Source organism: Phacochoerus africanus, chromosome 3, assembly GCF_016906955.1.
Source record: "Phacochoerus africanus isolate WHEZ1 chromosome 3, ROS_Pafr_v1, whole genome shotgun sequence".
Classification (NCBI taxonomy): domain Eukaryota; kingdom Metazoa; phylum Chordata; class Mammalia; order Artiodactyla; family Suidae; genus Phacochoerus; species Phacochoerus africanus.
In genome coordinates, this window is record NC_062546.1 from 984,597 (window position 1) to 1,010,262 (window position 25,666).

Below are 25,666 nucleotides of genomic sequence, written 5' to 3' on the forward strand. Positions count from 1 at the left end.
CAGACCTGTGCGTCCGAGCCAGTTTGGGGGACACCGCCCCGAGCAGTTACGGGGTTTACCATGACAGGGTTTCCCAGTTCCCGCCGAGCTAGGATTGTCTTGGCTGTCCTTGGCAGCCCCACACTTGTCACAAGGGCTGGCCACCAACTGTCCAGAAAAGCAGGGCGAGAGGTGTCACACGCACGTAGGCTCTGACGTGTTCGGAGACCTCAAGCTCCCCCGCCCCCGCCAGAGGGGGTGGAGTCGAGAAGCGTCGAGCAGGATCGACCCTGCTCCCTCACCTGCGCTTCCCCTGCCGTCGCGTGGCCTTCGGGGGTCCGCATCTACCCAGTGGGTGCCGCAGCCAAGTCCTTGGGTGGCCTTGAGTCCAGGGTTCCTCTGGAGGTGGTGCAGTCCCCGTGCGGGACACGCGTCTCAGTGCCTTTGAAGTTAGGACGCTCTTGGCGGTGCGTGGGCACGTCCCCGTGCACGTAGCTGCAGGCTTAGCTGCTGAGAGTTAAGGAAGCAAACCCAGAAGATGGAGGAGAAGCTTTCCCACCTGCGTTTATGTCAGGGAAGGTCGGGGTGACGCCCGTTGCCACGCACCCGGAGGCCTTCAGCAAGACGCACAAAGGTAACCGCTGCTTGGCCTGCGGGCCCAGCCACCGGCCCTCTGCTGAAGGTCACCCTTTGGGACGAGGGGCCTGGGGGGCACGAGTCTGAACACAGGCCTGGTCCTGTCGGGTTGCTTCAGATAACCTTACCCCAGTGGGGAGAGGGCCGGGCACTGCCCATTGCAGGTCTGGGAAGGGGGTGAGGTCCCTGGGCACGGCCTCAGCGCTCGTCCAGCACGACTCGGGGGTGGGGGTGGCTTGCAGGAGGCTCTGTGTGAGACGACTGGCACGCGAAGGGCCCTTTGCCTCCAAGCCACGCTTGGACGTGGGCGAGTGTCTCGTGGGCGGCTGTGAGCACCTCCCCGTGAAGGTGGCGTCACTCGGACCCTGGACGTGCGTGAGACCAAGTCCGCCCAGAAACGCTCGCTGCGGCCCCGAAGCACCACAGCCTGGCTGTGGCCCCAGAGAAAGACCAGCACGCAGGCCTCGGGCCCCCTAGAGGGGTTCGGGGCGTGGGAGCCAGTCGGCACAAGGGGCGTCCAGATAGGCAGAGGCATGAGCGCAGTGGCTCGCTCTTGCTGCCGGGTTTTTCACACTCTGGAGAATCGTGTCAGGAAGCGGAGTTGAAACGGGGAAGCTCCTTGTACGTGTGTCCCACTGAGCCGGCAGCAGGGCTGATGTCCCCACGGAGCCCACCTCCCCGGCTGCCCCTCTGTCCTCTGAGCCTGGCACTCACTCCCTGTGGCAGTGGTGCCAGCCGCCTTGCTCTTCGCGCTGAGCGGATTCGGGCCCCAGTGGGGTGGGTGGGGTGTGGGGTCAGGGGCCCCGGGAGGGAGCCCCTGGGAGCCGCCTCCCTGCCCCAGCAGCTGGGGCTCTGCCTGGCTCCTTGTCCCACCAGAAGCTGGCTTTGGTTTCTTTGGCGTTCACAGGCAGCCATTGGTGAGCAGCGGGCCCCCCCCTCCCCTCCGTGTCAGGGACCGAGAGCCTCACATCTTCTGGGGGGGCAGAGGGTCAGCTGGCTCCTCGTGGGGCGGGACAGAGGGGACAGAGCAGCCGTGGTCGCTGGGGCTTCTCAGCAGCCCTGTGAGGAGCTGTCGAGGCCTGGGCGGCACGGCGCGTGCAGCTCCCGTGCTGCCGGGACTCCCTGGGCCGCCAGCGGCCTGAGCAGTGCAGCCGCCCTGTCCTCGGCAGAGGCTCGCCACTGCCACCCAGCGGCCAGCGGGGCCGCGGCGCCTCGGCCGGCCTTGCAGTTGACGCGTCCCTGGTTTCATGCCTAGTGGGAGATGAGCCAATTAGAGAGTTGCTGGCCCCTGCCAGGCTCCCCGCGGCCCCCCTGGTCCCCACGCAAACACACGGCCCCCCAGCAGAGGCTGGCTGCTCCCCAAGACGGCGCCTGGCCTGCAGCCCGGGCCACTCTTCCTCCCCGCAGGCAGGCCCGCCCAGCCCAGGCTGGGCACGCGCTCCCGTGGGCCATCTGGGTCCAGCACGTGGGCAGGCGTCCCCTGGAGCCACTGGCGGGGGCGGGGAGGGCTGCTTTCCTCAAACAGGCTCTTGGTGGCTCCTTAGGTGCTCCGAGCCCCGCTGCGGCTTTGCACGCACCACTGCAGTACGGTTTGGGGTGCAGGGCGAATTTGCCCTTAGCCCACTCGGAGATCTTGTTTCTCTCGCGGTCGGACACTGGCGCTGCACTGTGGTCGCTTGTTCCAGCAGCAGCCGACCCCCAGGCGGCCGACGGTGGGACCGCGTCTGGCCGTGGTGTACACGGCCCCCTTCAGAGCGGGAGAGGGATGCGGCCAGCGGGGGGCAGTCCACCTGCTCCAGCTCTTCCCAGGACCTTCTCTGCAGACCTAGTTGTTGGCATATTTACTCTCGGAGAGGCAGGGACGGGATGAGGAAAGCTGGCTTTTCAAAGCCAGAAGCAACTAATCTTGTAAGAGTCGCTTCGTAGGTAAGGAGAGCCACCTTCTGCTCCAAGATAGGTTACGTTCACTCACTGGTCCGACCGTTGGCTCGTGGGTCCCACTCATCACGTGTCCTGGGCACGTCCTAAAAATAACCTCCGGGCTTGGGTTTCCCTGGACGTTGGATGAGTGGAAACGCTGATCCTGGGGGCGGTGGGTTCTGGTGAACATGGGTTGTCACCTGGCGAGACTTGTTAGAGGCCCCTCACCGTGTGTCCTGCGTTTACAGTCAGCCCCTCGCTGGGCGTTCTGGAAGCACCGTGGTCCAGCCCTCTTGCTGTATTTATTTATTTAATTAATTTTTTATTTATTTTTTTTTTGTCTTTTCAGCTATTTCTTGGGCCGCTCCCGTGGCATATGGAGGTTGCCCGGCTAGGGGTCGAATCGGAGCTGTAGCCACCAGCCTACACCAGAGCCACAGCCACGCGGGATCCGAGCCACATCTGCAACCTACACCACAGCTCACGGCAACGCCGGATCGTTAACCCCCTGAGCAAGGGCAGGGACCGAACCCGCCACCTCATGGTTCCTATTCGGATTCGTGAACCACTGCGCCACGACAGGAACTCCCCTCTTGCTTTATTTAAAAGCGTGCTGTTGGAATCCCCGGCAAGTCGGCGAAGGGCAGCAGCCGAGCCGTTCTGGGGCCTCGGCGTTAGTCCTACAGGCTTGTTCCTTCCTGCCCGCCCGCCCTGCATCCACCCCGAGGTCTGGCAGCTCCGCAGTTAGATGCTGAGGGGTCCTTCGCCAGGCCTGTGCCCAGTACTGAGGGTCACTGCTGCCCCGGTGACTGCCCTCGACCTGGTGAGACGGCACGTGGAGGAGTGCGGGTTCTATTCCTGGTTCCGGGTGTGCCCCTCTCCTGCTTTGACGTGGGCAGAGAGCCCGCCGGTGCTTTAGACTCAGCTTCCAAAGCAGTGAAGCCTTTGGAGCTGTGACCCGACAGCGGTCGTCGGGCGGCAGCAGGTCACTTGAGAGCAGGTGGTCTCTGGAAAGCCCAGCCAGCACAAGCCCCGGGGCCTGCTCCGCGAGCACCAGGTCCAGTGGTGGAGACGATGTGGGGCTGAGGGGCCTTTGTGAGATGAAACAAAGTCAGGATTATTTACTGATAATGACATATTTCTAACACTCAGTTTGGGGTGCATGCAATGCTGTTTGCAAACTTTCTAAAATTAGTTACACTGTAAAGTGGAAAAAACCTGAGGTCCCTGGGCTCCTAATTCAGAGCTGAACCAGCCTCACTGGCTGCTGGAGAAAGGAAGTCTCTGGGGTGGCCCCTGGTTAAGATTGTGGGATTGCTGGAGCCTCTGTCAAATCTTCCCTTTGGGGTGCTGGGGGTTTCAGGGCCCCCTGCACCGTTGGTGGTCTGGGGAAGCAGGTGGCTGTGTCACGGGACCTGCCCTCGTGGTGTCCCCATGGTGTCCTGCCTCTTCACTGGGCCCGCCCCTGTGCCCCGGTTTGCCCCTCTGGGTGGATTCCTGCCGTCGTGCGCGCCGTGCCAGGGCAGAGCCGTCTACCAGCAGGTCCCAGCTCTGCTTGGCTGCGGGTCCCTGGGGCTGAGGGCTGCGGCGTGATCTCCCCTGCGGACTCTGGTAAGGCCGGCTCTGACGCCCTGCTGCCGGGTGGAGCGCGACCAGCCCCTCAGCACAGAGTGCTGCCTGGCGGCGTAGAAAGATTACTGTGCAAGTTGAGCGGTTTGTGATGGCTTTTGTTTTCGCTGTGGCCGCCCTCCTTGCCTGGATTACAAGCGCGCCCCCCGAGCCTTGCTGGCCGCCAGGTGCAGCTGGAGGGTGCGACAGGGCCGGTGACAGCCGCCAGCGGTGCTCCTGCCCCCCCCAGCTCGAGGTGTCAGAATAGTCGCTCTCGCCTCATGCGGGTGCTTCCGACACCCGAGGGCCCCTCGGGGACTGTGCCCTCAAAGAGAACGCCCCTGTGTGATCCGCCCTGAAAAGATTTTCTACGCTCAGGTTTACCAAAAACCGCACTTGAATTCTCCTTGAAAGTGGTCTAAATCTGCCTTTTCTTGATGTGAATGTGCCCTTCTGGTCAAGCCTTGGGTAACGAGACCTTTTTTTAATTTTGTAATGACTCTTCTCTTTCCCACTGGAGCTGTCCCCTTTCTCCGGTACAGCGCGGTGACCCAGTCCCACACCCATGTGCACGGTGACCACAACGTCTTTTTTTTTTTTTTTTTTTGCCATCTCTTGGGCCGCTCCCGTGGCACATGGAGGTTCCCAGGCCAGGGGTTGAATCGGAGCTGTAGCCACCGGCCTACGCCAGAGCCACAGCAACGCGTCTGCAACCTACACCACAGCTCACGGCAGCGCCGGATCCGTAACCCACTGAGCAAGGGCAGGGATCGAACCCGCAACCTCATGGTTCCTAGTCGGATTCGTTACCCACTGCGCCACGGCGGGAATGCCCCCAGAACTTCTTGGTAGAAGTAAAAGTTGTAGTTACTCAGGTAGCATTTCTTCTGGCACAGAGCGTGGTCGCTGTCGTAAACGCCGCGTTGCCCTCTGAGACGCCTTTTCTGAGCAGATCGCGTCCAAGCCCTCTTCGGACTCTGTCTCGCGCCGTGACGCCTGGTTGGCGCTGCCGGTTCGGGGGGAGGAGCGGTGTGGGGGCCCCGCGGCCGCCTCACTAAGCAGCCTCGTCTCTTTTGCAGCCGGGAAGGAGGACAGACGCGTGGAGAAGGTGGTGGCAGCGGCAGCGCCCAAGAAAGGGGCTCCTCCGGGCTCCTCTGGGGGCGGCAAACAGCCCGCGCCCCGAAACCTCCTTCCCAAGAAGTCTCCTCCTTTTGCGAACGCGGCAACGGCCAGGCCAGCCATCCGGAAGTCACCCTCGGGCTTCAAGGGCACCGTCCCCAAGAGGCCGTGGCTCTCGGCCGCCCCCTCGGGCGCTGGCCCAGCGGCCAAGCAGGCCGGCCTGGCACCGGGCGCGGCCTCTTCCGCTCCCAAAAAGTTCCCAGGACCGGCAGCCTCAGCGGCCGCCGTCAAGAAACCAGTGCCCGCCTCCGCTCCTCTGGCCTCGCCCGCCCTCGGACGCCTGGTCCCCGCCAGTCCCGCCTCGTCCCAGCCCAACTCACAGATTCGGCAGAACATCCGGCGCTCCCTGAAGGAGATCTTGTGGAGAAGGTGGGCTGCTGCCCTCTCCCCCGCGCTGCGCGACCGTCCCGCGTGCCCGGCGTCGCGTGCGAGCGCGGTGCTGACGCGGGCGCGTGCTGCCGCTCCCAGGGCCACCGACAGCGACGACCTGGTCATGACGGAGAGCGAGGTCGGGAGGGTCGCGCTGCGCATCGAGAAGGAGATGTTCGGCCTCTTCCGCGTCACGGACAGTCGCTACAAGAGCAAGTACCGCAGCCTCATGTTCAACCTCAAGGACCCCAAGAACCAGGTGTGTGTCCCGCTCGCTGGGGCCCCGTCGGCCGAGTGCGCCTGGCAGCCTGGGGGCCCACGAGCCGCCGGCCCGTTCGCACCCCCGCCGCCCGCGGAAGCGGGTCTTCTGCCTTTACCCGACCCCCGTGCCGGCCGACGGCCTCTTCTTTTGGGGGTGGTCTTCGTAGCAGCGTCGGGGGGTGGGGGGGGCCCTTCGCCAGCGTCTGCGGGCGGGCCGGGCTCTGGGACCCGTGAACAGGGCGTCTGTCCGCAGGGGCTCTTCCACCGTGTTCTGCGGGAGGACATCCCTCTGGCAAAACTCGTGAGGATGAAGCCGGAGGAGCTTGTGTCCAAGGAGCTGTCCGTGTGGAAAGAGAGGCCGGCGAAGGCCGTGAGTGCCGCCGGGCGCGGGCCTTCGGGGCGCGGGGCTGACGGCCGGGCGCGTGCGTCCTCCTGGGGAGGCGGCTCAGCGCGTCTGTCCGTCTGGCTCGTCGCAGGTGATGGAGCCCAGAGCGAAGCTGCACAGTGAGAGCAGGAAGCCTGCCGCTAAGCAGGAAACCGCTCCCGACCTGGGAGACTCTCCCCCGGTGTCGGACTCTGACGTAAGCAAGCGTCGGGGACCCTGGCGGGGGACTGCGTCCGCCGCGGGCCTCGCCCTCAGCCCGCAGGCGCGCCCGTGTCGCTGCTCGGCTCCTGCAGCTCAGGGGCCTTTCTGTGCTCGGGGGTCGTCAGCAACGCGAGGTGTTTCCTCCCGCGGCCGTTAGTGGGGCGCCGGGCGGGAGGACGTGAGCAGGTCTGTTGCCGTTGCAGGAGCAGCAGGAGGCGGTGCGGGCGGCCCCCGAGCGGAGCGTGGCGCCCCTCGACGTCTTCAGCAGCATGCTGACGGACACCACCAGCCAGCACCGGGCCCACCTCTTCGACCTGAACTGTAAAATCTGCACAGGTCAGTCTTCCTGCGGGCAGAAGCTCGGGAGCCCCTCTCAGTGACAGTGGATCTGGACCAAGTGTAGACACTCAGAGGCGAGACTGGTTTTCTCACGTTCACGAAGTTCGCCTCCACCTTCTCCGTGTCTTTCTCTGTGGAAGGCAGGTGTCGTCTTCTCGTGGGCAGATGTGCCCGCGAACGCGTCGGGTTCCTCACGCAGGCCTTCCTCCCGTTGCGCAGGTCAGGTCCCATCCTCAGAAGACGAACCAGCTCCCAAGAAGCAGAAGGTGTCAGCTTCCGCCCGCAAGGAGGACTCCAAGCCCGTGTTGGGCAGCCCTGCCCCGGAGCCAGGCCTCAGCTCCGCGGACGACCTGGTGCCAGACGCTCTGCCCAAACACGCCTCAGAGCCAGACCTGGGAGGCGCCGCGCAGGCACACCTGGAGGGCACGCATCCCCCGGTGCCTGCAGGGGACACCCCCCCCGCGCCCGCCACCCTGGAGGACCCCCCGGGCCCAGCCCCCGGTGGGGGCAGCGTGCTCACCACCGTCACCGTGTCCGGCCGGGACCCCAGGACCGCCCCAGGGGCGGCGAGCACCGTCACGGCTCCCGCGGCAGCCCAGCCGCCGGAGCCCCGGCCAGACCCCCCGAAGCCCGTGGCGACCTCCGTGACGGTGCCCAAGTCCATTCTGGCCAAGCCGTCCACGCCCCCCGAGCCCAGATACCTCCTGTCCATCCCTCCGTCTCCGAGCACCAGGTGAGGCCTCCACGCGGCCGGACGCGCCGCCTCGCGTCCTTTTCTTGGGTGACGGGAAGGGGCAGCACGAGCGGGTCCGGGGCGCAGCCCCGAGGGCTGCCAGGGAAGACGGCTTCCCTCAGTCCCGTGTCTCAGAAAGGCGTTTGACAGCCTCCGTTCTAGGAAGGCTGACGAGCACCTTGGAAACAGACCTTGAAAACGGCAGTTTGTGTCCGTAACCGTCCAGCTGAGGTTCCTCGACCCGGATTGTGCGTCTCTGTCATTGTGATGACAGCAGCCCGTTTGCAAAGTCAGCTGTGGCACTTGCAGGGCGTCCCTCGGCTTTCGTACACGTGTCAAGTCTTCCTGCTCGGGAACGACTGACCTGCTGTCCGGGGCTTTGTCTTCCAGCGTCCCGGAGTCGCGGTCGCCTCCCGACGGAGACACCTCCCTCTTCTTGTCTCGACTCAGCACCATCTGGAAAGGGTTCATTAACATGCAGAGTGTCGCGAAATTCGTCACGAAAGCGTATCCCGTCTCTGGGTGTTTTGACCACCTCAGTGAGGTTAGAACGGAGCGCGCGTGCGCCCACACATGCGTGCGTGCGTGTGTGCGTCTGCTCGCGTGCCTCCACCTGTCTTCCCGGGCGCTCTGACCCTGCGCTGGCATCGGGGTGTGGCAGCCCTGCCGAGGGCCAGGACGCACGCGAAAGGGGCAGGGAGCTGCCGTCCCGAGTCGGGCAGAAAATTGAGAAATCAGGCCTTGCACCTCTTTTGGAAAAAGCTGAAGCTCGTGCACCCCCGTCGTGTGAGCGGGTCCTGCCCGGCTGGTTCACAGCCTGGGCGTGCGTGTGCCCGGCCAGAGGTGTGGCGGGGCCCGCCCAGCGTGACAGCTCTGGGTTCTCGCGATGAGTGGGAACAGCGGCGGCAGTTAGCACCTCCGTCGTGTGTGTCCCTCAGAGGGACCACAGCCGCGTCCTGCCCCCGTGGTCCTCTTCAGCGGAAGGGGGGCTGGTGACGCCCGGGCCCAGATGTTGGCTGGCTGGTTGGCAGCGTGTCACCGACGCTGGCTGTTTTCCCGGCGGTGCTGGGGGGGTCTCTCTGTGGCGACCCGTGGGTGGTCTGGCGGGGTGACCCCAGCATCTGGGCTCCGCACCGACTCCGCGTCTCTCCTGCTCAGGACCTGCCCGACACGATCCACGTTGGCGGGAGGATCGCCCCCAGGACGGTCTGGGATTACGTGGGCAAGCTCAAGTCCTCCGTGTCCAAGGTACCCGCTTGGCCCAGCCAGCGCGGCTGCGTTCACTGCGAGCCTCCCGCTGGCGGTGCCGTAGCCAGGAGAGGCCTGGCTGGCCGGCCGGCCAGCTGACCGACTGCGTGAGGGGGGTCGGGTGCCCGGCCCCGCGTCAGGCAGGAGCGCGGTGTGAGCCGAGGTGGGGCCTCGGGCCTGGGCTCTGCCGGCCTGAGGGTCCTGAGAGCCGAGGCCCAGGCGCCGCGTGGGTGCAGGGCCGGCTGCGGGAGGGGCTGCCGTGTGCGGCTTCTCTCGGGGACAGGGGCTCCGTGGGGCGGGCTGTTTTGAGGCCCCGGGGCTAGAAGCCGAGTCGTGGCTCTTGCGCCTGGGCCGGTGCTCTCCCCGCCTTTCGTCCCTTGGACGGCGCAGGGCCGCTCGGGCTGCGCCTCGGGCTCAGGGCCCAGGGGAGGGCGGCGCGCTCGCACGGCCGCTCCAACGGCGCCCGTCCCGTGTCTGCCCAGGAGCTGTGTCTGATCCGCTTCCAGCCCGCCACGGAGGAGGAGGAGGTGGCCTACATCTCCCTCTACTCCTACTTCAGCAGCCGCGGCCGCTTCGGGGTCGTGGCCAACAACAGCAGGCACGTCAAGGACCTGTACCTGATCCCCCTGAGCGCCCGGGACCCCGTGCCCTCCAAGCTCCTCCCCTTCGAGGGGCCAGGTAAGCACCAGCCTTCGGAGCCCATGCCCCCCCCCCCACGGACCCCAGGTCCTGCGCCTTGTCACCAGTGGGCCTGCCGCCGCGGCCACACGCCATGATGCTGGCCGCGCGCGGCCCTGTGGGGCTTGGCTTCCGGCACGTGGGTGGCTGGCCCCAGAGGCAGCCTCCCCCAGGCCCGAGTCGCCTCAGGGAAGTCTCAGGAAGCGGGACCGCCCCGCAGCGCCCACCCCCAGGCCGCGCCTGCCCCAGGTGAGCACCCGCTGCCACTGAGAGCACGGGGGACGCGGGGGGAGCGCTGGTCAGAGGCCCGTCCTCCTCGGGGACTCCTGGCGGGTCCCTCTCCGGCCTGCTGCTCGCGTGGCCGCCTTCAGCCGGCCTCTTCCCGGGCGCTCGTCCCTCGTCCCTCGGCGGGGGCTGCGTCAAAGGACAGCTTACACGTTAGCACAGGCTTGTCGGGGACCGAGGGTGACGCCGGGGGGCCAGCTCCTCTTAACCCCCAAGAAGGTGACGTGACGTAGGTCTTGCAGAAAGGTGCCTGAGCGGACCTGTCCTTGGCCTTGACGCCCCGGGGGGCTGACCCCCTAGAAGGGGCCGAGCTGACGCACGTCGGCGCTCCCGGGCGCTGCCTGTGCCCAGCCTCCTGTCCAGGTCTCACTCTGGGCCGTCCCCACTCTGGTCCCGCCCAGAGTCCCGCTTGGTTCCCGGGGTTGCAGAGTCCAGGGCTCACTGGCGGACACACGAGATTCTCGTCACACCGAATACACGGAAGCCCAGCTTTTTGGGGTGTCTCCCACTCAGGCCTGAGGTGGTGCCACATGACGGGCGGCGGGGGGGGGCACGTGGGGCAGGGTTCCTGGCGGGCGGCTCGTGCAGCACGAGCCAGCTCCCTGGACGCTGTGTTCCCGATGCGACCGTGACAATGGGGAAGCCGCCTTCGTGACGACAAAGAGCCTCCGGTCAGTCCTGGGCGGAAGCCTGCGTGGGGCCCAGCGTGAGCATAGGGTCCCATGACACCCACACCGAGAGCTTTGGGGGGATGGGAGCATGAAGTGCTGCTTCGTCCCCGCCTGAGCCCTCACCCCACCCTCGCCCGACCCCATCCCGGGCGCAGCCGGTCAGACCTGCCAGGCGTGGGGCTGAGGGCAGCAGGGTGATGAGGCAGGGACGGTGGGGTCCGGGCAGAGACCCCCCCCCCGCATTGCAGCGTGGTGGGGTTGCCAGGGTGACACGGGGACAAGGACGAGGAGGGCTGGGCTGGGAGGGTGCAGTCGCCTCATCTGTGAGTGAAGGGCACTGACCCCCCCGCCAACACACACGGTCCCCAGCCGAGTGGGCCCGGCCCGGCCACCCGCTTTCCTGCGGCTGACACCTGCTGACGGGGCAGCACAAAGCCGCGGAGTGCGGCCAGGATCAAGGGCAGGTGTGTCTCATGCAGATAAGATGGTGAGGCCGGGAGACGTCCGCACACAGCGAGTTTCACCGTTAGTTTTAAAGGCAGTTTCTCAAGGGCTTCTAAGCCTACCTCAGCCTGTCTAAGGTAGTATGAGTGTGTCTTAACTTTCCAGATCCTTCTGTCTGACGTGCATACCTACCTGTGTTCCGTACACTCGCGTGCCAGCCATGTATCTTGACCCCCAGCGGCCTACCTGCCTGAGCCGTGCTCCCTAGCGCAGGGGTCTGTGTGCCCGGGCTCGTGGTGCCTGGGTGTGTGCTGTGTGCGTGCCTGAGCATCAGGAAGGTGGGCCGGGGGTGGGCCAGCCCTTGGCAGCAGCCATCGGGTTGAGCACGTGCTGGAGCGTCCTCAGCCCCACGCCAGCCCCGCAGGAGGGAGCAGCTGAGGTCGGTGCCCAGTAAGTGTCGCTCACGCCAGGGTCCGTGCTGGCCCCACCTCTGTTCCAAGGCCTTGTGGGCGCAGGACTCCCCCCACGGGGGTGTGAGGAGCAGTTCTGGGGCAGAGGAGGGTCGCCTTGGGGCCCAGGTCCCTCGCCTCCTGCACACGGAAGCCCAGCAGGTTTCGACAGTTCACGCTTGAGAAGCAGGTAGGGAGGGGTGCGAGGGATTTAGGGAAGCCTGTGAGGCCTGCCCGTGGGCCACGGTGAGCGCGCGGGGGGCCTGGTGTCCCCGCAGAGCCCTCGGCACACACCTGGGTCCCTGGGCAGCGTTAGAGCCTATCCAGAGCCTGTTCCACCTCGGGGACACCTTTGCCCTGGCCTTTTTTTTTTTTTTTTTTTTTTTTGCTTTTTAGGGCCACACTTGAGGCATAGGGAGGTTTTCGGGCTAGGGGTCTAATCGGAGCTGTAGCTGCTGGCCTTATGCCACAGTCGCATCTGTGCCTCACACCACAGTTCATGGCATCACCCAATCCTTAACCCACTGAGCAAGGCCAGGGATCGAACCCGCAACCTGATGGTTCCTAGTCGGATTCTCTTCCGCTGCGCCACGGCAGGAACCCCTGTCCTGGCATGTCTTCACGGCTTGTCCCCTGAAATGCTAGGGTGTGGTCATTTCAGAGGACCTCTGACCGGCCTTTCCACTTGGGGTGGCAGCTCAGCACCCCTGACACTGACAGTCTGCTCACTGGGGACGCAGCGTCTCAGCTGCTCTGTGCATCTCAGGGCCTTCGTCAGGGGACCAGTCAGGTGGGACGCCGGGGCCAGGCCAGGGCAGCTGTGCCCCTAGTGGGTCAGGAGGGCTCTGCCCTCCGCCTGGAACGCCTGAGGGACCTCGGGGGCCTGGTGGGCCACAAGCCACCCAGGGCAGGGGAGGACCCTGCCGCCCTCGGGGTCGCAGTGGAAGGGTAGCTGGACCTGCAGTGTCGTCTCCTGTACACGCTTCCCACCGCTTCCTAAGCTAGCTGAGCGGGTGCGTGACTTGCAGTGTCGTCGGGGAAGCGGGTCCTCGGTTTCGGTGTGCGTGTGCGAGGGTGTGCGTGCCCGTCAGAGCCCTGCTCAGACGCTGTAACCGAGTCACACGGTGTGGGATGGAATGTGCTGCTCCTTTGAAATCAATAAAGACATTTCGTGGAAACTGGTCATGGTTTGTTTGAATCTGAACCATTTGGTAGATCTTGGTACCTGTCCCAGGTGCGCAGTGACACAGGACCCCGTCGCCACCTTGCTTGTCAAAAGTCCCGGGCGCCTGGACGAAGACGGACCTCGCAGCCGTGGTTCTGCACAGGCCTGGGGCGCGGCCCTGGAGCGGGCGAGGCGTGAGCGTGAGTGCGCTGGGGCGGGCCCCCCTGTCCTGCCACGGCCGAGTCACGGTCGCTGCTGCTGTTCACGCAGCACAGCCTCCGTCCCTGCAGCTCTGGGGCCTCGGTTGGGTCAAGTCAAATGACCAGTATTGGAGTGTGCCGGGCAGTTTTAGGGGAACAATTACACGCCGTTTGGATGGTTTGGGGGTAAGGAGTCGGCCTTCGGCTGGTCTCTTGACGCAAACGAAGCCTCTCCCTGCAGTCTGTCACTGGAGGCTGCTTCTGCCACCCCTCCTTGGCAGCCCTGGCACCTTTTCAGACGCCCCTTGTCCCCGGGCTTGCCGGCTCCTTTCCCGTGTGGGGGGCTGGTTCTCACCAGAGGCTGGAGCTGACCCTGCGTCTGTGGGGACTCGGGGGCCTCCGTGCAGCTCACGGGGCTTGTTCGTCCACTCGGGACCTGCTGGATACGTCTGCTCTCGCCCTTTGGAGGGGCGGCCAGGCGGGGTGCCCTGTGCTTGGTCCGACCAGCACCCTGTGTGGAGACGGAGGCTGGCACGTGGAGCTGCAGCTGGTCTGCGTCCCACCCGCCTGGTTTGCATCCACTTTATGAGCTAGAAGCCTCGCACCAGCCCTCCGGGGAGGTGGGTAAGCTGCATCCCGCTCCTGACAGCTCGGCAAGGAGGCTCCCCCTGTGCCCTCGGCTGGAGCCTCCACCTCCACCCCCGCCCACAGCTGGCACCACGGCTGCTGTGCCCTCTCTGCGGGGGGCCCGCTGGCAGCAGCGAGCCTGCCACTGCCCCAGCGGGTGCCTTTTCTCCTCCCGGTCCAGGGCCCTGCAGAGGGATGGAGTCCCGGCTGTACCCTCATCTCCAGCACGGTGGCTGCTCGGGCCCAGGGCCCGTCACGGGTGTGGTTTCTTTCGTGAGTGGACGTTCTTCCCAAGGTGCTGGGGACACAGCACGTTTTCACGCAGTCCATCCTCGAACCTATGAGTCGGGCAGGGCGGCTTCAGAATAGGGCCGTGTGTCTGGAGACAGCCCAGTTCAAGTGTGGGCTTCAACCTTGGGGAGATTGCCGGGGACACAGAAGGCTGGCGCTCCCCAGACCCTGGAGCGCGAGAGCCCGGCGCACTGGCATCCCAGCTGCTCGCCCAGTCCCCGTGACCTTCCCTGCGACCACGACGAGGGCAGAGCCTGAGAAGTGCTGCCAAGTCCGAGATGCAGTTTCCACCTCAGGCAGTAGGCAGTTGTGGTCGGAATGGCCCCCCAACAAAGACCAGAGACCCCCGCCCCCCTGGATTTCACGCAGCAACTTAGCGTCCACACAGCTCACTTCACCTGCAGCGTGATAAGTGCCCCCGGCCCTGATGTTGGCACTTAGAAAGTTAGCTCTGGGAGGTGGCCCAGCCCCTCCGTGTGGATGACAGGCCCGGCCCCGCCCCCGTCACCCAGGCCCTGCCCCCCCCTCAGGCCCAGCCCCTGCCGCTCCGCCCCAGGTTCTCCAGGGAGAGCCGAGCTTGCAGAGCTGTCCCCTGGAGCTTTGGGTCGTCTGCAAGCTCAGGGTCGGCGCCAGCCGACACTGGGTCCATTGGGGCCACACGGGCCGATGTCGTGATTGACCATCCCCCAGACTGGGTTGCCGAGAGCTCTAAAGCCCTCGGGGTTAAAGTTGTCTTAATCTAGTTGATCAGAAAGTGAGTTTGATGGACGCCCTTCCCCTCTGAGCAGAAACGTGGGTGTGAGGCTCCAATGGAGCCTGCTGGCCTCCCAGCCCCCGCTCCCTGCTCTGTCCGGCCCTTCCTTCCCCTGGTTCCTGGCACCACCTGGGGGGCAGAGAGGCCTCCTGGAAACCACTCCTCTGTCCCTCGGTCCCGCAGCTGTGGAACGAGCCCTTTGAACACTGCCGGGGGCACGGGCGGTCCCTTGTCGGTGGGGCCAATGCTGGGCCATCCCTGCTCCCTGGGGACAGCTGGGGTGTCCACGGCCCTCAGGCTCAGCACCCATCTCTTGGAATTTAGGAAAGTGACACGTTTCAGAACTATGTAATGACCAGGAACAGCTACTGCAAGTGGAGTGCGGGCAACTTAAAATTGCGAGAGTCGGAAGAGCAGGACTGACCCTTTTAGTGACCAGGGAAGCTGGGCCTGGCAGTCTTCATGCACAGGGCTGGCTTACCCTCACCTGGGATTTGTTCCGTTGGATGCTTTTGCATTTGTCTTTTTGCCTTTTCTAGGGCCGCACCCGCGGCACATGGAGGTTCCCAGGCTAGGGGGCGAATCGGAGCTGTAGCCGCCGGCCTACGCCAGAGCCACAGCCAGGCGAGGGCCGAGCCACATCCGCGACCTGTATCACACAGCTCACGGCAACGCCGGATCCTTAACCCACTGAGCGAGGCCAGGGATTGAACCTGCAACCTCATGGTTCCTCGTCGGTTTCGCTAACCACTGAGCCACGACAGGAGCTCCCAGTTTGATGCATTTTAAGTATCTTCTGCTATTGAGATGAAACCTTGGTCCCGTGTTTATCGTGTCTCCCTAGACGCCCGAGTCGAGCCTTGGGCTTCTCTGTCCTGTCGGCCTTCTGGACTGGGTGTGGGCGTGGCGGCAGGGGGTCGTTTCTGAAACGGCCGCAGCTCTGATAGAACGTGCTGCAGGTGCAGGGGTGGGAGTGAGCCCTTCTTTCTGAGAAACAGTTGTTCTCAAGCACCACACTCTGCTCTGGGATTCGCAGCGTGTTCCCTGTGGTCTCACCTGTGCTGCCCCTGTTCTGTGCGGTTTGCAGAGACCCGGGCGTTGGGGGCTCTTGATGAGTTCGCGACCGTTGAGCTTCTTTCTGAACCCAAAAGAGTGTTTCGCCGTTTCAGCCAGCGTCCCTTTCCCCCGGTTCTGTCGTTTCGTCGCGGTGCCTGTGAGGTGGCGGAGTGGTACGCGGGGGTGGCCGGTCGTGCCCGCCTCTCCGGCGGTTGTGGTTGTGGAGCCGATCCCTAGGCGATGTTGGCAGGAGCGCGTTAGCTTTCTGATCCGTGGCAAGGGGCAAGGAGGAGAACCCAGCTTTTCCCCAAGGTTTTGTTTAGAAAACATCCTGCCACCTACAGGCCTGGCGCCCAGGTGTGCGGGGCCGCGGGACGGCCTTCGCCCCTCCTCGGCCATGCCGCTGTCGCCGTCGTCGTCGTCGTCACGGAGTGGCCGCATTGCGCGGCGGCGGCGGCGGCGGCGGCTGCCCGCGGGGTGGGCCTCCTCCTGAGCTGGGCCTTTGGCGGCTGGTGTGCGGCGGCGGGCCGGGCGGGCGAGCAGAGCAGAGTCCAAGCCTTCTGCTCTCGGCTCTTCCCACGCTCGGTTTTGTTTTGCCCCAGAAGTTCCTCCTCGTCCGAGGACGGCAGCCCCCACCGCTGCCCCTGAGAGCGTTTGCCTCCGAAGGACGGAGGCCGCAGTTCCCGCCTAAAGGTGGCACACATGTCTTGTTTTTCAGGTCTCGAGTCGCCGCGGCCAAACCTAATCCTCGGGTTAGTGATCTGCCAGAAAGTAAAGCGTCCGTCCGGCGCCGGCGAGCTGGACAAGCCGGAGGAGAAGCGGGCCCGGCCGCCGACGCAGGACGAGCTGGACGGCGCCCCCTACGCCAAGGCACCCGGCGCCCTGCTCCCCGAGAAGAAAGCCCCCAAGTATCCGCTCAGCTCGGGGGACCCGGCCGCCAGCTCCACACCCCCGGGCTCCCCCCCACCCCCGCCCCCTCCCCCCGAAGCCCCCGCGGCGCCCGCCTCGGCCTCCGTGTTAAAAATACTGTCGGCCCTCAAGCCGGGCGCCGCCAGCGCCGTGTCGCCTGCGTCGTCGGCCGTGGCGGCGGCCGCGGCCCCTGCCGCTCCCTCTGCTTCCAAGACGGCGTCGCCCCTGGAGCACATCCTGCAGACGCTCTTCGGAAAGAAGAAGTCCTTCGACCCCCCGACCAAGGAGGCTGCGGAGGCCGCGCCCGCCTGCCTCGACCCGCACGCCAGGGCCGACAGCGGGCTGCCGGCCGCGCCTCTGCTGGACCCAATCGTCCAGCAGTTCGGGCAGTTCTCCAAAGACAGGGCTCTGGAGGAGGAGGAAGATGACCGGCCGTACGACCCCGAGGAGGAGTACGGCCCCGAGAGAGCCCTCGACGCGCCGCTCCTCGAGCGGGGGAGGCGCCAGGACGCGGAGGCGGCCCCCGAGGCGGCCGAGCGCGAGGAGGTGGCCTACGACCCGGAGGATGAGACCATCTTGGAAGAGGCCAAGGTGACCATCGACGACCTGCCCAACCGGATGTGCGCGGATGCCCAGGCCGGGCCCGGTGCCCCCACCCCATCCCTGGCCGAGCAGCAGCAGATGATCGAAGAGCTCAGCCGCCAGATCGAGGAGCAGAAGCGCCAGGTGGAGGAGCAGGAGGAGGCGCTCCGGCTGCAGCGGGCCGCCGTCGGGGCCTCCATGGCCCACTTCTCCGTGTCGGACGCGCTCATGTCGCCGCCGCCCAAGGCGGAGCTGTTCCCGCAGGAGCCACAGGCTGGGGGCAGGGCGGCCGTGCTCCCCGCCAGCAGCCAGGGGCCCAGCCCGAGCGCCGACCTGCGGCCCAGCCGGGATCCCCGGCAGGCCCGGCGCCTGGCCGCAGAGAGCAGTGAGAGCGAGGCCGCCCCAAAGCCCCCGGCCAACGGCACGCGCGGCGCCCCGCCTGCCAGAGAGGTTCCCGGTGGGGCCGTGGCGGGCCCCGGGCCTGTGCCAGCCCTGGAGGAACCTGACTCGGCCCCTCCACCCTGGGCTCCGGAGGAGGAGGCCGCGCGGCCGGCCAAGCAGGACGGGCCCCTGGGCGAGCGCTCCCAGAGCCCGGGGCAGCAGCCAGGGGAGAGCGCACAGCCCATGGCCCCCGGGGATGGCGTGCCCAGGCCCGCCCGGAAGGTGCTGCTGCCCACGCCCCCCGGAGCCTCCTTCCAGCCTCACTTCCCTTCGCAGAATGAGGGCCAGAACTTCAACCCTCCGGGAGGAAGGGATGCCTTCTCAGGCTCTCTCTACGCATCTCAGGAAAAAGCACTCAGCTGCTCCCAGTACGAGGATCCGAGACCTGCTCAGTTTGCTGGACGGGGCGACCCCCCGACGGCTGAAGCCGAGGGAGACAGAGAGCCCCAGCCCAGGCCTGGCGAGGGGCCCGGCCCTTTCCCCCCAGCCACCCAGAAAGGAGGGCCCCCGCCCCAGTTCCCCGGCCAGCGGGAGCCCGCGCCGCCGCGCACTTTCGGAATGTCCGGCCTTCACGGCCCCAATTTCCCGGGACCGCGGGGGCCCGTCCCTCCGTGCTCCGAAGAGAACGTCGTTTCTAATAACGAGGGGCCCAGGGGGGTGGCCCCGCCTGGCAGGTTCGGGCCCCAGAAGGGGCCCATCCCTTCCCTGTTCTCAGGGCCACACGGGCCCCCTCCCTATGGGGACGGCAGGGGCCCCTCCCCCTCTCACCTCGGTGGGCCCAGGGGAGGGGCCCCACCCCCCTTTGAAGACCGCACAGACCCCCACGGGGAGAAGAGGGAGTTCCAGGACGGCACCTACAGCGAGGCCGTGGGCCCGCCCGCCCCGTTTGAAGGGCCAGAGCAAGGCCAGTTCCTGGGGGGCCGGGGCGGGGGCGCCCCGTTCCAATTTGGAGGCCAGCGAAGGCCCCTGCTGTCTCAGTTTAAAGGACCCCGGGGCGGCCCTCCCCCCTCGCAGTTCGGGGGTCAGCGAGGACCGCCCCCCGGCCACTTCGGGGGCCCCAGGGGGCCGCACCCCGGGCAGTTCGAAGGCCCCAGGGGCCAGGCCCCCAACTTCATGCCGGGGCCCCGTGGGATTCAGCCTCAGCCGTTCGAGGAGCAGAGGGTCCACTCGCCGCCCAGGTTCGCCAGTCAGAGGGCGCCGGCCCCGCTGCAGTTCGCGGGCCCCAGGGGCTCAGCCCCGTTCCCCGAGCAGGGCGAGGCCGCACCGCCGCGCTTCCAGTTCCAGGGCCAGGCCGCCCCCGGCTCGAAGCCCGCGCCCCGGCCCCTGCTGGAGCTGCCCAGCCACCCGCCGCAGCACCGGAAGGACCGCTGGGACGATGCCGGCCCGGCCCCGGCCCTGCCAGCCGCGCCGGGCCCGGGCCCCGAAGCCGACTTCCGCGAGGCCAAAGGCCACGAGTACCGAAACCAGGCTTTCGAGGGGCGGCCGAGGGAGCGGTTTGAGGCCGGGCCCAAGGAGAAGCCCCCCGACGAGCCTGAGGCCCCCCCGCCCGACGGCCGGCCAGGCCGCGCCCTCGATGACCGGCGGCGCGAGCGGGAGCGTGGGAAGCCCTGGGAGCGGGAGCGCGGCCGCACCTGGAGCCGCGAGCGGGACTGGGACCGGGGCCGCGAGTGGGACCGACACCGCGACAAGGACGCTGGCCGTGAGTGGGACCGCGGCCGCGAGCGGAACACGGGCAGGGACAAGGGGCGCGAGTGGGACCGGGGCCGCGAGCGGAGCCGCAACCGGGACCGGGACCGCAGGCGTGACCGGGAGAGGTCCCGCAGCAGGGACCGCGACCGTGACAAGGCCCGCGAGCGGGAGCGAGGCAGGGACCGCAGGGACCGCAGCCGGAGCCAGGAGCGGCCCCGGGACACCAAGGCCGAGGCCCCGCGGGCCCCTGACCCCGCCGCCCAGGCCTAGGGCGCCTGGGGCGTTGAGACAGCCGTGAGCGCCCGCACAGGGCAGAACCTTCTGGACTCAGAAATGACTGTGATTCTGTGCGCGATGGTTTCTTCCCCCGTCTCACACCTTTCCAGTTCTGACGCTTTAAAGCTGACAAACAGAAACTGAGAACTCTCAGTGTTTCCATTGAAAGTGACTGAAATGGGAAATATCCAGGAAAGCATATTGCTTTTTCAGATCATAAAGTTATCTTTTTCTAATAACTCGACTCTTGTAAATTTTAAGGGAATCTCAGTGGACCTCAGAGCCATACCTGCCCGACATCTCATCTGTGCTGCTGTTTTCACAGGTCCGGGGGGGGCGGGCGGGCGGGGTGCTGCGTGCTTCTGGGGGGGCGCCGGGAAGCAGCCCACACGCGTTCTCCTCTTTTGTAAAGGCGTTGGAATTACACACTTCAGCCGGGAGACAAAACGCTTTTCTTGGTTTTGCTCAGTTTTTATGTACCGCCTTACACATTTCTTTTCAAATACATGATTTAAAGCAACATCTAAATAGAAATTGTTGAATTTTAAATAACAGTTTGTTTTAAAAGGTTTCAGTTTTACCAGCCTAAACGAAATGAGAAAATAACCAATTAAGTGAACTTTGGGGGGGGGGCTTCGATATGAATAATCAGGACGGGGGGGTGGGGGGGACTCTGGTGTCTGAACAGTTCTTTCTCGATCCCAGGAGGAGGCCGCTAGCGCCAAAGCGTTAGATTCGTCAGGTGATAAATTTCAACGTTTGTCATTGAAATGGAACAATATTTGTATAAAGCCCGAGATGAAAATAGTGTATTAGCTTCAGAGCTGCCGACTCGGAAGTTTTTCACTGTGAAATACAGTATACTGCTTCTCGTCATGTATTTCCCAAGTACTTCTCAAGTGTGAAATAGAGAAAACCGTGCTAATTTATTTGACTGTACAATACACTTTGATAATTTTTTATATTTTCATAAACTTACTTTTGCAGATGCAAAATTATTAGAGGATTTTGTTGGTTCTTCGGAGTCTCGTCGCTACAGAGCTTTCGCTTTGTAGCACAGACGTTTTACGTTGTGAGAGCCCAGCGATTTGGGGTGATCGGTGTTAGAGACCCAGCAGGAGGTTAAATTACATGAACGTGGAGTCAAGTTCCAATAGCTAATGCGACATGAAGGGTTTTTTTACCTGTAAAGCAAATTTTTCTAATTTAAATACAACAAGTGTAAAAATCAGGTGTGTTTCTTTAGGTTTACTGGATAGAAGTTTCTGTAAATTGTATTTTATACTGCAAAGGATTCTATCACTGTACATTAAACGTGGAACTTATAGCTTTGTTACTTGACGTAGAATAAACACCTGCCGCAAGTTGCCTGCCTCTCGCGTGTCATCACTTTTTCCCTGGCGGGAAGCTGGGGCCAGACGGCTGCCTTCTTCCTGCCGGTCCGGTCGGAGTGCTGTGGGCTGGACTTGCCTGTGGCCCACAGATGCGGCCCCAAGCTCAGGGGGGGAGCCCAGCTCCTGACTGGCTGGCGGCCGCCAGCCGGAGGCCCCCTCTTCAGGGGGCGGTTCCAGCGCGGGTCCCACACCCTCCCCTCCCTCGGCAGGTGTTTCTTGTGCGGCCTACCTCTGACCTTGAGTGGGTGACCCACGCCTTGGACTCAGCAGGCAGCAAACCCGAGGCCGCCAAGGGAAGGACGAGAGGCTCGTGGCTGGGGGATGACCGCGACGGGGGCCGCAGGGCAGGCAGTCGACCAGCCCCCGCAGGGTCCAGCCGCTGCCTCGGGCTCAGGGAGCGCGGGGCTGCCCAGCAGGCTGGTTGGCGCATGCTGGGCCGGCCGGAGGCGGTGGCCCAGGCCCTGTGCCTGGTGGCAGCGGAGCCCGCGGGCAGATGCGGGGCTTTCCCGTCGAGGGGAGCGGTTCGTCTCAACCCTGCTCAGGCTCTACGTGCCTTGCCTGGAACGTGCCTGTGCGTGGCGGACCCGAATCTGGTGACCCCGGTGGCAGCGTTTAGCTTCTCACCCAGCTGGCGCACTGTCACCTGCGCTGTGAGCCGGGGCAGGACAGGCCCAGGTCCCGGACCTGGCCGTCCCGGTCGCTGGCTGCAGCAAGTTGGGGTCCCCCAGGAGACCCCGAAAGATGACGCAGGGAGGCCCAGAAAGACTGCTGGGAGCCGTAGTCCTGCCAGAAGAGACCCGACTTCCGCGGGACTGGCTGTGCTGGGCGGGGCGGGGCCGTGCTGGGCGGGGCGGGGCGGGGCGGGGGCGGGGCCTTGCTGGGCGGGGCCGGGGCGGCCGCGGCGGGGCGGGGCCGGCTCCAGGCCTGAGAGCCCTTCTGACCTGCAGCCTGCTGCCCGACCGGCAGCCCACCCCCACCCCGCAGCACGCTGCGGGGAACATGTCCGTGTGCTAAATCCTCAGTCCTTCGAGAACAGCTGCCATGTTTGATCCTCCCTGAAGCTCCACAAAACCCTCCCGCGGGGTCGCCACTCCGCCACCAGCCCCGGCTCTCCAGGACCAGCCCCCACTGCTGGAACCCATGACCCTGTTTGGCCAAAGTCACCCACGCCCAACCCTGGGCGCCCTGCTGCACTGGGCTCTCCAGGAGCCTGACGGTGAGGGGTCCTGCTCCAGGACGTGCTCTCCTCTCAAGAGATTTCGGGGGCTCGTTCGGGAAAGGAGAGGCCGCCAGGCCCACCCACACCTCCGCCCCCGCCGATAACTGCTGGCAACGGCCTGGACATTGCATCGGTTTGCCCCACTATTTTTCTCTTACAAAGTTGGGCTTCTATACATCTTTTTTTTTAATTATGTTAGCTGCAGGTGGACGGCACAGTGATTCGGGTGTCTATACAGATACGGAGATGTATCCTTTTTCAGATTCTCTTCCCTTAGAGGTTATTACCGACTCTTGAGCAGAGGTCTCTGTGCTCCCCGGCGGGTCCTCAGTGATGATCTATTTTACAGCCAGGAATCCGGGATCCTGCCCATTCTTGCATCTTCTTTTCCACTTCTTTCACTCCAGGTGAGTCCCAGAGGCATCAAGAACTCATCAAAAGCATTGTTTCCATTTTTCACATTGTTCGAAGGTTTGTTATCATGTACTTTCAAGAGACTCCGTGTTCCCTGTGGATCTGCGGGGCCCTGCGTATCCTGCGTGGAGGTTGCGAGAAATGAAAGACCCAGCGCCCCGGTGCCGCCATCCGGAGACAAGGCTCCTAATGTCCCCCCCCCCCGCCTCGGTCCCCTTCTTCCGCGCCCTAGTTCCCTATGCTCAGCGTGTGTCACCGAGGACACACTGGGCCTCAAGGACCAGAAGGTCGATTTGGCGACTTCGAGTTCTGCTTCAGTGGGTTACGTGCCCAACGTTGTGTCCTTGAGGCTGCGGGTTCGACCCCTGGCCTCACTCAGGGGGTTAAGGATCCGGCGTTGCCGTGATCTGCGTTGTCAGTCGCAGATAAGGCTGGGATCCAGCATCGCTGTGGCTGTGGCACAGGCTAGCAGCTGTAGCTCCGATTGAACTGCTGGCCCAGGAACTTCCATAGGCTGCAGGTGTGGCCTTAAAGAGGAGAAAAGGAAGAAGAGTGAGTTACCAGGGACAGTCCTGTGCCTGCCAGTCTCCTGGCTGGGTGGCTGTGGCATCACCTTCCCCTGTGCTGCCACTGCCAACTCGTGACTTTTGGCCTCAAGTCTGCCCCTGCAGCCGTCACGTCATCACCTCACTGTCATAGGAGGAAGCCAGCCGGAGCGATGGAGGCTCTGTTCCCCGCTCCCCCCCCCTTTTTTTTTTTTGTCTTTTTGCCTTTTCTAGGGCCGCTCCTGCAGCATATGGAGGTTCCCAGGCTGGGGGTCGAATCAGAGCTGTAGCCACCAGCCTACGCCAGAGCCACAGCAACGCGGGATCCGAGCCGCGTCTGCAACCTACACCACAGCTCACGGCAATGCCGGATCCTTCACCCACTGAGCAAGGCCAGGGATCGACCCCGCAACCTCATGGTTCCCAGTCACACTCGTTAACCTCTGCGCCACGACGGGAACTCCATGTTCCCCTTTTAAAACATCCGTTCTGACCTTGTTGGCCAGGCTGGCACGAGGCCACCCCTGGTTCCAAGGGAGCAGGTCAGGACGTCAGGATCGGCCCGTAACAAGGAAGAGGAATTGAGCCCCCCAGTGCATGGGGGGGGGCAGGTGCTCCCACCCTGGAGAAGAGCAGCCGGTTTCCAGTCAGTGCCTTGTCATTAAACTCCACGCTCCACACTGACCCCAAAGCCCACATCACCAGTGGGGACAGTTCCACCCCAAGGAGCTGAGAGTTGGTTTGGGGGCCTTAGGGAGTGGGATGGTTCATGGCCTGCGAAGAGACGCCGCACGCACACCTCGGGGGGAGAAGCCAAGCAGAGGGCGGTGTCTCCGGAGGCCCAGAAGCGCGCCCCCCAGGTGAAGATCTTTGCTCAGCAACACCTGGAAGCAAGTATTGCGAGCGGTTTAGTCACCCCCCGGGGCCCTTTAGTCCACGTGGATCGATCGACCAGGGCCAGCCTCAAGGAAGCGAGCACGTCCAGGGAGGGAGAGGACCGGGCCGCCAGCCACAGCACCCCACGTGCGCCGTGCTGGAGGGCACAGGAGGCAGACCACGCGGGGTGGCGTGTCCTGTCGGATGGCCGTGCTGGAGGCCTGTGACTGTGGGTCCGTGACACCCAGGTCACCCAGGCGTCCAGGGAGACTGGGTGCTGGACTGGCAGCTACCAGAGGGGAGTCCCCCCCACCATGCAGGCGCCACCCGCATCCGGACCAAGAGGAAAGCGGCTCGAGTCTGGAAGGTGACTTGGCCGTGGTCACGCCTTTCTCCCCCGGACCACAGAATGCTCGTGCCTGCAGGGACAGGCTCGCCGTTTTCCCCTGTACCTGCCTAAGTAGTCAACCCTCTCCCCGTGTTCAAAACCCAGGAGGAGGAGGCCAGGAGGCAGGGACCCTCTCTCGCACTGCGCCTTCCCCGGCCGCTCCCCAGTCCTCATCCTGCCCCAGGCCTTCTGGCCTGATTTTCTCTAGCACAGGGGCCACCAACGGCTGCTTTTAATGTCTTATGATTCTAGGCGTTCCCGTCGTGGCGCAGGGGAAACGAATCCGACTAGGAACCATGAGGTTGCGGGTTCGATCCCTGCCCTTGCTCAGTGGGTGAAGGATCCGGCGTTGCCGTGAGCTGTGGCGTAGGTTGCAGACGCGGCTCGGATCCCGCGTTGCTGTGGCTCTGGCGTAGGCCGGTGGCTCCAGCTCCGATTCGACCTGTAGCCGGGGGGCCTCCATATGCCGTGGGAGCGGCTCAAGAAAAGGCAAAAAGACAAAAAAAATGTGTTATGATTCTATACATTTCAATGGAAGATACAGCTGGGCCCCCGCCCCTGCTGGCCTCTGACTCCCACCGCCTGGCCCCTCATCACAGAAGTCTTGATCCCGTGCTGCTTTGACCTCATGCTTTCATTTCCTTGGAAATCCAAAGCAGTTGCCCAAAGATTTCCTTTGCTTTGTATTTGCTGGTGCGTGTGTGTGCGCGTGTGTTTCTGTGTGTGTGTGTGTGTGTGTGAGAAAGAGGGAGATGAATCAATACTTTCATAGCTGAGGAATTTTTGAGCAAGCAGAGGGAAGCTCGTATTTTGCTCAGTGTCCTATTTCTTCACTCCATAAATCGATTAAGCAATATTTTTAGAAATATTTAAACACAAGGTCAAACTCTTAAACATCGACTCAGATTTAATGATGTTAATGTTTCCAAATATGTAGAAGTCAGGTGCAAAGGTATTTAGGCCGATTCTCCTCTGCAGCTAATTACAGTCACACCCCAGGAGCTCCCTGGTGGCACACCAGGTTAAGGACCTAGCGTTGTCACTGCTGTGCCGCAGGTCATTGCCGCAGCTCGGGTTCGACCCATGGCCTGGGAACTTCCGTTTGCAGGTGGCACAGCCAGGCAAGGAAATTGAGAGGAAAGGAAGGAAGGGGGAAAGAAAGAAGAAGGAGTCACGCCCTAACGAAGGGGTCCCAGGCTCTCCTGCTCACAAGGCACACCTCAGCGAGCTTTCCGGACGCCGGTGCCCGGGTTTCTCTGTGTCACCTGGTCAGAGAGAGACCAGGACAGAGGGAGAGACAGACAGAGCGACCGGAACAGGGAGAAGCCCCAGGGCTTGGTCTGCAGGCTCGGCGGGGCTGTGGGAGCTGCTGGGAGCTAGACTGGCGGGGGGACGGGCCGAGGGCGGGGTGGAGGGGAGGGGAGGACGGACGGGCCTCGGGTGTGTCTACCTCCA

At 64.2% G+C, this 25,666-nt stretch overlaps 1 protein-coding gene across 4 annotated transcripts in view; it reads left to right on the top strand.

Moving 5' to 3' along the window:
• DIDO1 (death inducer-obliterator 1) overlaps positions 1 to 20,742 on the top strand; it is a 47,868-nt gene extending 27,126 nt beyond the window's left edge. For all 4 annotated transcript variants that reach the window (XM_047770671.1, XM_047770670.1, XM_047770672.1 and 1 more), the window contains 10 exons: positions 5,223 to 5,691; positions 5,791 to 5,950; positions 6,206 to 6,322; positions 6,429 to 6,533; positions 6,742 to 6,874; positions 7,097 to 7,610; positions 8,001 to 8,154; positions 8,769 to 8,858; positions 9,341 to 9,536; positions 16,197 to 20,742. In XM_047770671.1, coding sequence (XP_047626627.1) covers positions 5,223 to 5,691; positions 5,791 to 5,950; positions 6,206 to 6,322; positions 6,429 to 6,533; positions 6,742 to 6,874; positions 7,097 to 7,610; positions 8,001 to 8,154; positions 8,769 to 8,858; positions 9,341 to 9,536; positions 16,197 to 19,369 — 5,111 coding nt within the window. In that variant the 3' untranslated portion in view covers positions 19,370 to 20,742. The remainder of the gene's footprint in view (positions 1 to 5,222; positions 5,692 to 5,790; positions 5,951 to 6,205; positions 6,323 to 6,428; positions 6,534 to 6,741; positions 6,875 to 7,096; positions 7,611 to 8,000; positions 8,155 to 8,768; positions 8,859 to 9,340; positions 9,537 to 16,196) is intronic.
• Positions 20,743 to 25,666: the final 4,924 nt, after the last annotated feature.